The sequence below is a fragment of the Marmota flaviventris genome, chromosome 3 (assembly GCF_047511675.1).
Source record: "Marmota flaviventris isolate mMarFla1 chromosome 3, mMarFla1.hap1, whole genome shotgun sequence".
Classification (NCBI taxonomy): domain Eukaryota; kingdom Metazoa; phylum Chordata; class Mammalia; order Rodentia; family Sciuridae; genus Marmota; species Marmota flaviventris.
In genome coordinates, this window is record NC_092500.1 from 153,810,959 (window position 1) to 153,824,718 (window position 13,760).

The 13,760-nt window shown below is 38.2% G+C and overlaps 1 protein-coding gene across 1 annotated transcript in view; it reads right to left on the minus strand.

Annotated features, from left to right (window-relative positions):
- Positions 1-3,501: 3,501 nt before the first annotated feature.
- The window catches only part of Galntl6 (polypeptide N-acetylgalactosaminyltransferase like 6), a 1,116,183-nt gene continuing 1,105,924 nt past the window's right edge, over positions 3,502-13,760 (minus strand). Inside the window, exon 12 of the mRNA XM_071610524.1 lies at positions 3,502-3,771. Within this exon, the coding sequence (XP_071466625.1) occupies positions 3,604-3,771 (168 nt within the window). The 3' untranslated portion in view covers positions 3,502-3,603. The remainder of the gene's footprint in view (positions 3,772-13,760) is intronic.

The following is a 13,760-nucleotide window of genomic DNA, read 5'->3' on the forward strand; positions in this document are numbered from 1 at the left end:
CCAGGGGAGGGATGGGGAAATCACCTACCCCTGGGAAATTCTGTAATATTGAAAGAGAGAAAGCTAAAAGCAGATCTGGAGTGGCCTTGCCATCAACGCTCTTCTGAGTCACAGGTGTGTGAAGTCCTAGGCCATGGGAATGTCATCCAGCGACAGGTATGGCCTTCTATGACCGCTGGACAACCAGTTCTGTAATCAGAGCATCATTGTCCTTTTGAAGGGTCTGTCATAGACCTCATAATGCTGGTCTTTCTAAAAAAAGATGCCTTTTTACTCTTTCTTTATGGAGATAGCTAGGAAAAAAATTGAAACAGAAGTTTTCACCTGAAAGCAAGCAGCATAAAGTAGATATTTGCTTACTTGTATTTTGACTGTTATCTTCTTCTAAGACATGTAATTGCCCCGAAGAAAATGGTGTCGAGTATTGGTATTAGTTTCATGTTTTGAAAGAAACATGGAAAGCATGACCTAACACTTTTTTTTTCATTGACTGCAAGTTCATTTGCATTATGTGTTATTCATTTATTGTAGAAAGTTCTATGTTATCAATTCACAAAATAATCCTGGAACTTGCATTACTCACGGAGGCTTCTAATATGGCGAATACATTTAAAAACAGTCTTGTGAGCATATTAATATTTCTAAGTAAATAACAGTAGACATAGAAGCCAATACATTATTATTGCCATGGTATTATTTCAGCCCTGGAAAAAGTATAAATCCCACAAATAGTTCACAATTGTTTTACAGCATAGCATTTTCTCTGTAAATACATAAGAAGGACTTAAAAAATTAAGTATTTTCTAGCTTCTGGTAAAAGTATATTTTATTATGGAGAAGTAGCAGTTTCTGTGGTCAGATTAACTTTAGGATGTTTTTCTTCCCATTCTGATAATAGGGTAGGTGTGTACTCTACTGTTCAATTTTCAAAACATGTCATTTGCAGAAATGAAAGTGTTTCTGAGGACTGTTCAGTCTCTTGTGCCAATAAAAAAAATGCAAGCATGTATTTTTATACTTTTCAGAATGGTAGTAGTGATGTCTCAAGCGAGTAGTCTTAGCCTTCAGTGGCATCAGAAATGCCTCCTTAAATGTGCTTATTGGTTGTACTGTGCCCTTTTGCTTATGTGCAGTTTCTCTAGGTTTTATTTTATTCTATATGTATGTTCCCCATGTGTACATATTTAATGATTGCTTGACAATTTGAAGTTCCAACTTTGAATTTAACATCTCAAGCTTGCCTTCATTTAAACAGGTTGTTCATTTCTTAGATAACATTCTTTTACTCAGAGAGTAGACCAATCTTTGTTGATCCCTGTGTGCCACACTAAGATGATACAGTATTCTGGTTTTCTCAAAGGACAGTGCCCAGTTAGTGAATGACATGATGACAGCATCCTAAGAGATCATTGCACAGCTGGGCTTCCCAGTGTACAGAACCCCAGGTTGTCTCTTTGGTACAACTGTAAATACCAGTCAACTGTTTAATGACATAATGTGAATTTTTATAGACTCCTCTAATTCTACAGCCAGACTGCTCTCTGAACACTTGAGATGAATCTTCACTCACTCTTTAGAAGTATTCAACACCCAGGTTAATTTCTCACTACTGATTTTCTCCTCTATGCATCTCGAATGCTTCAAGATCTCTTGACCTATACAAAATATCTCTGTGACAGTTGGTTTAAAAAGAACAGCTCTTCAAAAGAATGCTTGAAAATTCAGCGAAGATAATGAAATAACTCTTCCTCAATTGTTAGCAGAGCAGTTTAACTGGACATTTTGATTAGGTTTTGAAGAGAGAACAAAATCATTGAATATTTATAAGAAGGTGGTTTCGGAAGATGAAGGCTACTTTTGTGGACATCCCCAGGGAAGCATAGGATTCTAATCTAGTTACCCCAAATTTCCAGTTAAATTGGAGATATAATCAGAATCACCTTGAGCCACAGAGTGAGAAAGCACAGCACAGGAGACAAATACACAGGAATAAAGGTCAGAAGACCTGTCAGCCCTTTCAGGAGTTGGGCCTCTCTGGGCTTTTGCTATTAATCTAAAAATAACAAAGGGATTGGATTTCAGGAGTCTTCCTAGTTCTAAAATTCAGCGGTCCATATCTAAGACAATATATATATTTTTGTGTGTGTGTGAACAGAAAAAGACAAGTTAAAAGAAAAATAACAAAAGCTATGTTAAAAACATTCTTGTACCTGACAAAACTTGAGAAATGGGTAATAAAAGTGATTCTTTCCTCTACAGACCCATTTTGATACCTGTATATTCTTCCCCAAACCCATGGTTATTTAAAAGGAAAACATTCTTTTAAGAATTAAACATACCACTTCAGTTTTTGAATTAATACTTTCTTGACCTCTGAAATATTGCCCCATTAACAGAAAACGGTGTCAGAAGCACTTTATTAATGGTAACTCCTTTTATGGGCTTCCAAATAAAACAGCAACATCATTAATATCAACAATATAAAGCAAACAAACAAACAAATAAAAAATCCCCACCAAAATAACGAAATAAAACCACTCTAATTTCCCAGCACTGATTAAATAGGATTGAAGTAAACCAAGCTTTTTACATGTCACGTGGAGTGTAGATTTATTTGGGTTTAAGAATCTCCTAAACAAATTACATCAACCTCACTCCATTTTCCTTCCTTAATAAAAAGTATGACTGGACAAACATCAGACTTTAAAAATTCTAAAAATAATAGAAAAGTAAAAATAGATTTCCTAGAGAAATCTCCTTAATCTTTTTTATGGTTTGCTGCTTCTGTGAAATCTTTCTTTGGAGTAACTTGGTAGCATAGTTTTTTTTTTATTTTTTAATTTTTTTTATTGTTGTTGTTGTTGTTCTTAACTGGATTCATAACAAGGGCACTGAGTAGAACTTCAGCTGATTTATGGAGCATGAACTTTTATGAACAAAAAGTAACTTCTGCTCTACAAGGAAAATGGCAAGTGTAAATGAAAACATGGGAACACTGGAAGTCCATTTCATTATGTGATTTTAAGTCATATTAAATATCGCACCCTTGTTTAAAAATAAAACAAAAGGAAACAGAATGGTATGAGCACTCTAAAATCATCTGCAGCACTTTTAAGGGTTAAACCTGCTTAACCCATTCTTAGTTAGAGAATGGCACCAAAGAGTACAGCTCACCCCTTAAGCGTGGCTAGTTCTAAACCTGTGGTAGCCTCAGGTTGTCAGAGCAGTCATGCACTCCATTTCCGCCCCCCTCCCACCCGATTAATAGGATCCATTCATAGCTACTCACTACTGCAGGATTTGACCTGAGAAATGCTAGGATTTATTAACTCAGCAGTTGTTTCGAAAAGTCCCTAAATATCTTCACCCTTGGCCAGCAAGGGAACTGCTTGCTAGTCTCGAGTTCTCAGAAGCAGCTGGTGAGGTTCTCAGCCAAGTTCTTCAGATGCAGGAAGTTCCTCAGGACAACCTACTTTGACGTGGCATTTACAAATCTTTAAACCAGGCTTCCTGGATCTAGGAAATGTTATTCCTGACTCCTTTGACCCAGATGCTGGCTAAAATTTAGTTCACAATCTGCAGGTAATCATTCTTTCTCTCTTCCTAGGAGCTGGCATGGTGGCTAAATTTTTCTAAAACAGTCATATTAACGTGTTCAAAAATCCACTGCTGAGTCTCAGACAGAGGGTCACATCTGGCCATGAAAATCTTCTTCTCTGCAGGGTTGCAATCCATGCAGCTGTTGCTCACAGAATGGAATAATGTTCTGTCCTGGAGGGATCAGAAAGAAAAGACTGACATAAAGCATACTGAATACTTAGAGCCCCAAATATACAACTGTAAGTATTTGTTAAATTTGTATAAACAGACTAGTTTCCGAATCAAATGGTTTGTCAACATGGAACACCATTTTCTAGGATCTGCTGGAACTAGAGCTTCTAAGCAGGTTCAATCAGACACACACACACACACACACACACACACACACACCCCCCATTCATTCATTCATTCATTCATTCATTCATTCATTGTTTTTTAAAAGTAATCCATTTATTTCTTGCTTTTCAGTGAGCATTTTACCACATATTTGGATTCTGAAGGTGAGTACATGGATTGCTTTTCAAATAGCTAATAATTTAGCCATTGTGGGGAGAAACATGAAACAAGCACATGTCAAAAACAAAAACCAAAAAAACCCTATCATTTAGTTCACACTCAACATAACACACCCACACATAGTCAAAAGAGCCAAAGTTTCCCTGCCCTCACATTGAGCCTCTAATGGGAAAGAGAAATACAAAAAGAAAGAGGAACCAAATGCCACAAGCTCAGCAGCCTTCTTCAGAAGAGGAATATGGGGATGGGGACAAGGGACAATAACTGAAAGTACAAAGTCAGATTTGTTAGCTCTCCAGCTTCAGACTCTTCTCAGCTCCTTTAGTGACATAACGTCAGTTCCTGTGGCTTTTAGTAAAATGGAAGAGGTAACATTTGCTTGAAAAAGAAGCACAAGACACACATGACAGAGTTAACAGCTCAGTGACTGAACGGTACTCATTCCCAGGGCACAAAATTTAAGTGCTGAGAAAGCTCAGTATCTAAACAAGTTCTACTGACACACACCCTGTTTTATTTGTGTACACAGGCGAAGAAGGGAATGCTTAAACAAAAAGATCTTTCCCTAACTAGCATCAGACTTTTATCTCTTGTGGTGTTTATGATTTAAAGAATAACTTGAAGAAATGTCTTCAAGCCATTGTTTAAATTTTAGGATCAAGTTATGTTTTATTATTTACCTTAGGAAGTGAGTAGAGGTTCTGGTTATTTTTTTCTTTAAGCGAGGAGTACTTGCAATGCTTTTAGATTTAGAACTTTCTCAGCCACCCTTGGTAAACACTTCTGAGTTGTTCCTGGTTGTTAAGACTCTATCAAACCAATATTTAATGTCCTTTTGAGATCAGGATGTTTGCATAGGTCAGTACTAATGAAGGAAAGGAGGAATAAGGAAGGAGAAAGGCAACCTGCCTGCACTTCAGTTTGCATGTTTCTATTTTTAGTGTAAACAAAGACCTATGCCTAATACAAAGGATCACTATTCTACTCTCTTGAAAGGTGCAGGTCAATTTCACTTCCTTTACACAGAAGTCTCCTTACATCTTTTTCCCCTCTTTCTTATTAACTCCACGGGAATCTGACCTTAGGGGAAGGTTCTGAGAAACTTTGTCCTACTCTGGTCTACAAGAGGACATTCTAGGAGGAAAGAGATGGCACTCAGCAGCTTGCTCTACACATTTATTCTTCCTTGGGGTCCTAGATGTTTGGTGCTGCAGCTCTCCAGCAATCTCCTTCCTTGTGTTCCCCTCTTCCTTCCAGAATCTCTTACATTAAGATCCCACCCCAAACATTTATCAGTTTAGCGGCATAGACTTAATATAATTTTTCGGAGAACATTAATTTTTTTTTTTTTTTTTTGCAGTACTGGGGATTGAACCCAGGGCTTTGCACATACTAGGTAAGCATTCTGCCACTGAGTTCTATCCCTCATCCCCCAAAGAGCCTTCTTGGGTTGTACTATTCATGAAAATTCTGTGACCTGCTAAATTCTGATGCACAGGTTCCCTGCTCATGTACTACTTTTCCCTCTTCACTATCTGCATTTCTTCTGATTGTTACTTTTATCAATATTAGCTTAAGTGGGACCTCCATATACTTAGTCTCTTCTTCAAAACACATATTTTCACAAAAGCTTAAAAAAGAAAAGGAGCAGAACATGTTTCTATTCTCTTCCTTCACCAGCTTGTGTACCTTAGCACCGATGCAAAAGTGAAAGCAGATTTCCTGAACATTTCATTTTTTGGAACATCATTTCCTGAGCCATAAGGTGATCGTATTTTTCCAAATCCCACATGGGAACACATGTTCCTACGGATACAGGTATACTCATGGGTACAGCTAGGCAGGTTATGCAGATTCAGCACTATCCTGAACAATACAGAATGTTTTCTGTGTTTGTACTTCATTGTTCTAAAAAAGAGTTGAAATATTGAACTCCCTATATCTATCTATGTCTCAGAAGTTTCATCAGTACATTGAGGAGGTGGATTAGATAAATCTCTTAGGCCTCTCCTAGGCGTAAAATTGGATGAACATTTTATTCCAAAGTTCACTGGTCACAGAGACCAATGACAGGATGTCAAACTAGAGACCATCTGCAGTATCCAGTAGATCAACAGATTGATTGTTCTCTTTATAGACTGAGTTGTGTTCACCCTTATCCTTGGAGTGTCCAGCAGGCTCCAGAGATGAAGCTTCTGGAAACATCCCCAGCCTTCACCTGAGCATACATTTTTCACTTTTGGCCTTGGAGGCTAGGTGATTGCCATCTTTACGTTCCGACTCAGCCAAGGCTCTGGATTACTAAATGTCTTCCCAGATGCTTTTGCTGATTGAAATTAATTCAGTGGCTCAAGTAATCATTCTTTAAATGTGGTCTGTTGTTCCACAACAGCCCTTCACTCCTTTGCCCTTCAACTTGTTGGTCATGGAGCAATGGCCATTAATAGAATGGGGTATGGGTTTTCTGTGGGATAGACTTCTGACTATCTTAGCAAGTGTGCAGTTCCATAACTGTCCTCCATAAATGGTGACAGAATTTGTCCTTTCTTTGCTTCTAACCAGATTGTTCTTTGTTCAGTCCCGAGGCATGGCATAGCATAAGCTCTGGCTGTTCACAAGTTATACGTTCCACTTTTGCTTTACCTCTCCTGCTTCCATGGATGCCCACTACCTTGTTTTTCATGTTTTATTTTTTGAGATTTTTTTTGGAATGTTATGTTTTATCTAAGAAAATTAGAAGTTATTGATCAGGAAATGCATAAATTCAGATCCAGGATTACTGAACTGCCCTTCATAATCAATGCCCAGTGCCAAGCCAATCGGCCCACACTGAAAATTATAGGTGGAACTTTTAAGGTAAGTCACTGAAAGAGACACCATTGCAAAGTCAACCTATGGTTGGCTTCTGTGTGACACCTTGTGGCATTCACACAGCTGCAGTAAATTGTATTAAGTTCTATATTAACATAGAGTCTGAACTTTAAAAGAATGAGTGTGCTGCAGAAAATCATGCCAGATTTGGCTTAGGGTCAGAAGACCCTAAACACACAAAAGATAATAAAGTAGAGGTATGAATGCATAATGCATCGGAAGATGAGTCTAGTCTTTCATTAAACAATCACAGGGAAGGAGGACAGACAACACAGTCCTGGGTGAAGGGCTTGGGATTTGTGGCCATCAGGGATTTGGTTTGTAGCTCAGCGGCAGAGTTGCTTTTCTAGCATGTGGAAGGCCGTGTGTTTGATCCCAACATGTCAAAATAAAATGTCATAAGGGATTTGTATCCAATCCTAGCCATGCCACTTGCTTGCTGGGTGACTTTGGAAATGTTAATTCAGTGAACCTCAGTTTACCTACTTGGAAAATGTAGATTATGCCTTACAAGTTTGCTGTAAGGATAAAATGTGCAATTTCTGTCACAATATCCTTCATACAAGTAAGTAACCAAGTAATGATGATTCTATTCTCTCTTTCCCCTAATTTATTTTTAGTCAGAAATCATCCCCACTTCTAAAAATCTGAATGCACTAACCATCTGGTCTGAGACCAGCTATTTCAATACCAAATTGTATTTTCTGAAATCCTGGTAAAATAGTTTGAAAATTTCATTCTCTAACAAATGCTTATCCAAACTGAACAATAGTACTTCCCAATTTCAGCAAAAGGGTTAATGGAACAAAGGTATCTATGGCTCTGAAATTAGCTCTTCTGTTTAACTATGGTGGGTTTGTACCTGGTCTATGTGATTAGGTGAATATATGACTATCTTTTGAACTCTCTGGAAGAAAGACCTATTAGGGTTTTCTTTTCCCCTGCTGATTTTTTATTGGAATACATTAGTCAGGCCAGTTGAGTTAAACAAACACTTATAAAGTATTTTTTAGTTTTTGGTCTTAAAAGGAAAGAGGCACATAAAGGTAACATCCGACTCAACAAATAAAGGAAATGAATAGGTAAACAAGAAAAGGTTGAAGTGAGAAAGTGTCAGTATAGATGAGGGTGAATAGGATACATTATGTTATTTCAGACATAGGGCATAAGGATGTAAAATGACACATACACTTACAATTCAATATTCCACAAAAAATGGATGGGTACCTCCTATTTGTCAGGCACTGTTTTAGGTCTTGGGTACATCAATGAACTTCATGAGATAAAGATCCCTCCCCTGCTGACTCAGATTCCAAAGGTAAGGGTGAGAATGGAGGATTGGGGCATAGAAAATAAGCAAATGAAGTTAACAGGTACAATACACAGCCTGTTCAAAGGTGATATGAACAGGAGATGAGGAGGTCAGGAGGATCTGGAGTGACAGGGATGGCACCAGTAATTAATGAAAATTTAATTAGAGCAGCCAGGGCAAACCTCATTGAGGAGGTGACATTTGAGCAATCTTGAAAGAAAGAAATGGAATTCGCCTCATAAATACTTGGGTGAAAAGGGTCCCAGACAGAGCAAAGGCCTTAATCGAGTATGCAGCCTGCTGGGTCACAGGAACAGCCAGGAAGTTGGGGTGATGGCAATGATGTGAGAGGGGGTGAAGCACTAGATCAAGACGTAAGGACCAGCAAGTCATTTGGTGCAGCTGGAACACAGGGAGCATGGTGGAACATTCTGGATGATGATATCCAAGAGGTAGACAAGGGCCACATCATGAAGAGACTAGGGTACAGTGCTCAAGCTTAATTTTTCATGCAAATGTTGGGGAGCTGTCGTTGGAGGATTTAACAGAACAAAGTCACAGTTCTATATGTAGGCTGGCAGTGGGGACAGTGAGGTGGGGTAAGAAGACATTGGGCTCCAGCGCGAGAGAACAGCCAGAACTTACCCCCAAAACCCAGATTTCAGCTGTTGAAAAAGCAAGAATAATGAGGATGATTTGGGGACGACTGGGGGTGATCTAAAGGATATTTAAGAAAGCAAATGCATAGCGTGGTCTGGTTAATGGGGTGTGGGGGTTGAGGTAGAAAAGAAGGTGGGTGACTGAAGAAAAAACTGTATTCGATGAAGAAATGCAGAAAGAGGGACAGGACCAGGGATGGAAATGGCATTGATTTCTATTTTGGACCTATGAGTTAGAGGTGTTTATGGGACATCCTGACTTAGGTGCCCAGTACACAGCTGGATGGGCTGCACATCAGGATGGCTCCTCTACAGCTGGGGAGAACTGAGTTATCCCCTCTGACAAATTTCCATGCAAATAGCAAATTTAATGATAAAAGGACACACGTTGAGAGAGAACTCCTTCGTGTCTAATGAGGGAATGGAGACTTGGGGTTATGAGACTAGTTTTTAATTTTACCTTTGTCCCTGTTAATCACCTTTTATGTTCCCTTCTTTTGTCAATGATTCAGGTTTTCTATCTATAAAATAAATGGAGTGGGAAAGAGGAGAGTGGGATAAGATAAACAACAACAAAAAAATGATCTGCTTTCCCACCTCTTAGGGCTGTGAAGAACGAGGTTGATGGATGACTGTTCTGGGGGCTCTCTAGCAGAGAGACGTGTCAGGTGGCTTTTTCTGCCTAGCACTGTTGGCTTCTGAGAGAATGCAAATGACACTGTGACAGGCATAAAAGGGACAAAGCAGTCTTATTATCTAGTCTTTTCCATTTTTCCTTTGACAGGTAGAATTCCTCACAGGAAAAAAAAACTGGTCTTCTTGCATCAGTGTTTAATTTGGCCAATCAGAAATAATGCCTCCTCATGCCACTTGGTGTGTATGCTGCAATCGTGCTACCTGCAGCCAGTCTTCTACCCCTTCTCTGCTCCTCTTGCCAGATTTTTCTGGGCTATACACGGTGATTTGTGTGATGTACTTTCAATTCTCCTCAGTGCAACTAAATCATTTAAAAATCTCTTCTGATGTTTTAAATCCCTCCTCTTCAAACCATTTAAGATCTCTTGCTCTCTTACCTAAATTTTTAACCTGACCTACAAGGTTTTGTATAATCCTGCCCCTAGCCAGATGCCTGACCTCATTTTTCTTTACATTCAAGCATGTCAACTGGCTTATCTCTGTTCTTTTGAGAAAACTAAGATTCTGCCTACCTCAGGACCTTTGCACAAGTTTATCCATAAGTCTGGGATCTTTTATCAACTTCTTTACCCTTATAATTCCTACTTGCCTTTTAGGTCTTCTTTTAAAAGTTCTAGAAACATTGCCTATTCCTCTGATCTGGATAGTGCCTAGTATTTTATGTGCTTATATTACCCTAAGTACTTCATTTATTTAAACACTTCTTTGCTTCCCCTCTAGACTGAAAGCTTCATGAGTAGAGAAAACCATCTCTTTCAGTTGTTTTTATCTGTGAATATCTCTTGTCCTCTCAGTAAACCTGCCCAGAGTCCTAGCAACATAAAAGCTACTATTTATTGAGTGCATACCTGTGTCATATGGTGCTAAGTATTTAACCCAGACTTTTTCATCTTTTACTACCCAAACCACGGAGCAACCTGAAGAAATAGTGCAAGTGGACAAACAGACAGCTAGATTCATTCAACAGCATACTAATTAAGCATCTACTGTGTGCCACACTGTCTTTAATGTTCTAGAAGTACTGTATGAAACAAAGCACAGAGAAATCCCTGCTATTATGAAATTAACATTCTAATATTTAATAATAAATAGCTAAAATAGTACAGAAATATTCAGTATAAAAATCAACTAGTTAGTCCATCCTCTCCTGTACAAAAACCTATCTGGAGAGTTTGCAATCACACCAGAAGAGAGCTTGCTGAACACATGAAATAGTAATAGCTAACATTAATTGAATTCAATACATTCTGGCTGTAGGTGAACTTAAATTTTATTTAATCATCACAACAGCCTTCTAGAGTAAATTCTATTATTATCTTCATTTTGTAAATGAGGAAGTAGAAATGCATAGTAAGGAAGTTTCCCAAGGTGCCAGAGCCAGGACCCACAGTAGAGCCAGTGACTCAAAGTGTCAGGCCCCTCCGGACCCAAAACCTGGGCTCATAACCTCCCAAGTTGTGTCTCGTTTTTCTCTGTGACTGAGCTTACCAGCAGTTCTGTTCCTTGCCTACATCTGCTTGGCAGGGAAGAATGGTCCTCATCAGCAAATGCTAATTTAAATATTTCATAGCTCCTATTGCCGAGATTCTTTTTCTGGTTTGACAGTCTAGATCTTGGCAGGCATTCAATTCAGTGTTATGTAAGAGCCCAAGGAGAGTGTGTGACAGAGCCATGCTACCTCTGGGTGACTAGACAATGGCAGTTCCACATGTTACCTAAAACGGTATGTTGACATGGCAAAAGTTAGAATGTTGTGACAACTAAGTAACTTCAGCTGGGAGAGACGTAGATGAGAACAGAATGGAAGATGGCACTATTTGAAAGGTCGTTCTTTTCACTTCCTCATTAGCTTTGGCTCAGAATGATCATTAGCTCTTCCCTAGACTCCTTTCAAGGGACCAGGACTTGCCTTTGACTTTGAAGGAAATACTTAAGCAGAGGAGTCCTAAAACTATTTTCATAATGGTAGCACGAATTAAGTAAATATTCACCTTCAAAAGTGACTAATTCTTATTATGTGTTTTATGCTGAATTATTTGTTTAAAAATAAACAGTCTCCCTACATGGTCACTTCCTGCTGAAGCAGAATACACTGGCACATGTTATACTCCCTCTTGAAAAGATGGCTTTTTTGCTAGGATGAACGAGATGACCCTTCTGGGAGTTAGGATGGTTCTTTTATTGATAAGGTGGCTAAATTGTCAATTTGAACCGAAGTCATCTTACTGTACAATAACTAAGACCTTAGAGTATAGTAAATTAATTCTATTATGAACAAGGGGATGCTGTGTGTGACACTGTACATATGGTTTTCAACAACATGTGTAAAAAGTCCATCTTAGTTTTCTTATGGGCAAAGATTGTGGTCTAGAAAGTATTACTATTAGGTGATTTTATATCTGGTTGAGTAACTTCCTCCAAATTATGCTCATTAACGGATCAGTGTCTTCTCTATTATATGGTAGAGGGCTCAGGGCTCAGTTACTGACTTTTGCATTGGGATCAGCAATTTAAATGAGGATGTAAATGGATGCTAATCCAATCTGTGAATGGAACAAAATAGTTAAAAAATGTCAAAAATCCACATTGGGGAAGAACTTGTTAGATAGATTTATTTTTTATTTTTTGTTCTGGGGGTTGTGTATGCTAAGTATCTTCTCTGTCATTGAGCTACATCCTCAGCTTGTGAGACAGAATTTAATAGGCACAAACTAATAGCTACACAAATATAAAAGATGGATTATATAGAGAGAAGTTAAGAGATGTGTCTAACAAATTAACAGAGAAAGATTGTGTGTGTGTGTGTGTGTGTGTGTGTGTGTGTTTAAACATTGAAAGCTCATTAACAAGCCCAGCATGTGAAGTTAAGGCAGAAAATCAATCAACTCAGGCTATGTTAGAGACAACACCGCTCATAACAAAGGACGCTGGAAACTCATTCTACTTTTCTTGGTGAAAACACATCTACAATATTGTGCTCTTTCTGGGCAAGATGCCACTTTCTAAAACTTTCTGGATAGAGTGTTCTGGAGATTATGGTAGATCCAAATTAAGGTCCTACAAAGAGCTGTAGCTAGAAATTGAGCCATTTAATCAAAAGTAAAGATGAAAGACCACAGAAGCATTGTTAAATATTTGGGGTTTGTCTTGGGCAAAATGGATTAAGTTTAATTTGTATGGTACCAGATCCCAAGGAAGAGCTTTCTAACAATTGGAACTGTCCAGAAATGAATGGGCTGAACTAGAAGAGTATAACTGCCCAACTGTGACCACAAATCCAGGATTTTATAAATACTTCATAAATCAGAACAAAGGTGAATGACAAGCCTTTTAAGTTAAACTCATTGCTTACCTTTTTCTCATTTTGGGTCCTAAATCAATACCCAACCAGAATGATTTAAAATAACCACCTATGGCCCTCCATCTGGCATCTTTGTGAGCCAGCAAAATTTTATGAGTTGAGAGGCCAAAGCCGTGGCATATAAGTTAAAATAAGCAGTCAAATGTAGGCACAGACCAAGAACTCCAGCCGCCCATTTTTAAACCAATGAGTCTATGATATTGTTGTTAATTTAACCTGACAGATACCTTCTTATTGGCACTCCCTGTTTGTTAAGTCCCTTCATGTGGAAGTTAAACTTCCTTAAGTAGAACTTGTTCTTATGAGAACATCCAATAGTTAGATAAGGTAATTTAACATCTTTCACTTTTGGTCTTTGGGGAGGATTTTAATGTAGTTTTGAATCAAAATGATGATGATGATAATAATAATAATAATAATAATAATAATAATAATAATAATAATAAATAATAATAAGTTAAGTTTTATCCAAAACAGCATGAAGCTCATGAAGAATAGCTTCATATTAATAATGGGACCTAGTGGATCATTAGTCAATGAATAGTCATTTAGAAACTTTGTATATTGGATATTAGGCAGGCCATATAGAAATGTGGAAAAAAGGTACTTGACCTCAGGTGGCTAAGAGGAGACAAATTAACTAACCACGGTTGGTAAATGTTTCAGGTACAAAGAAAGGAACAGAATGGTAAAGGAGCACAGGTAGACGGTCACATTCCACCTACAACAGGAGGGAGAAGTAGGT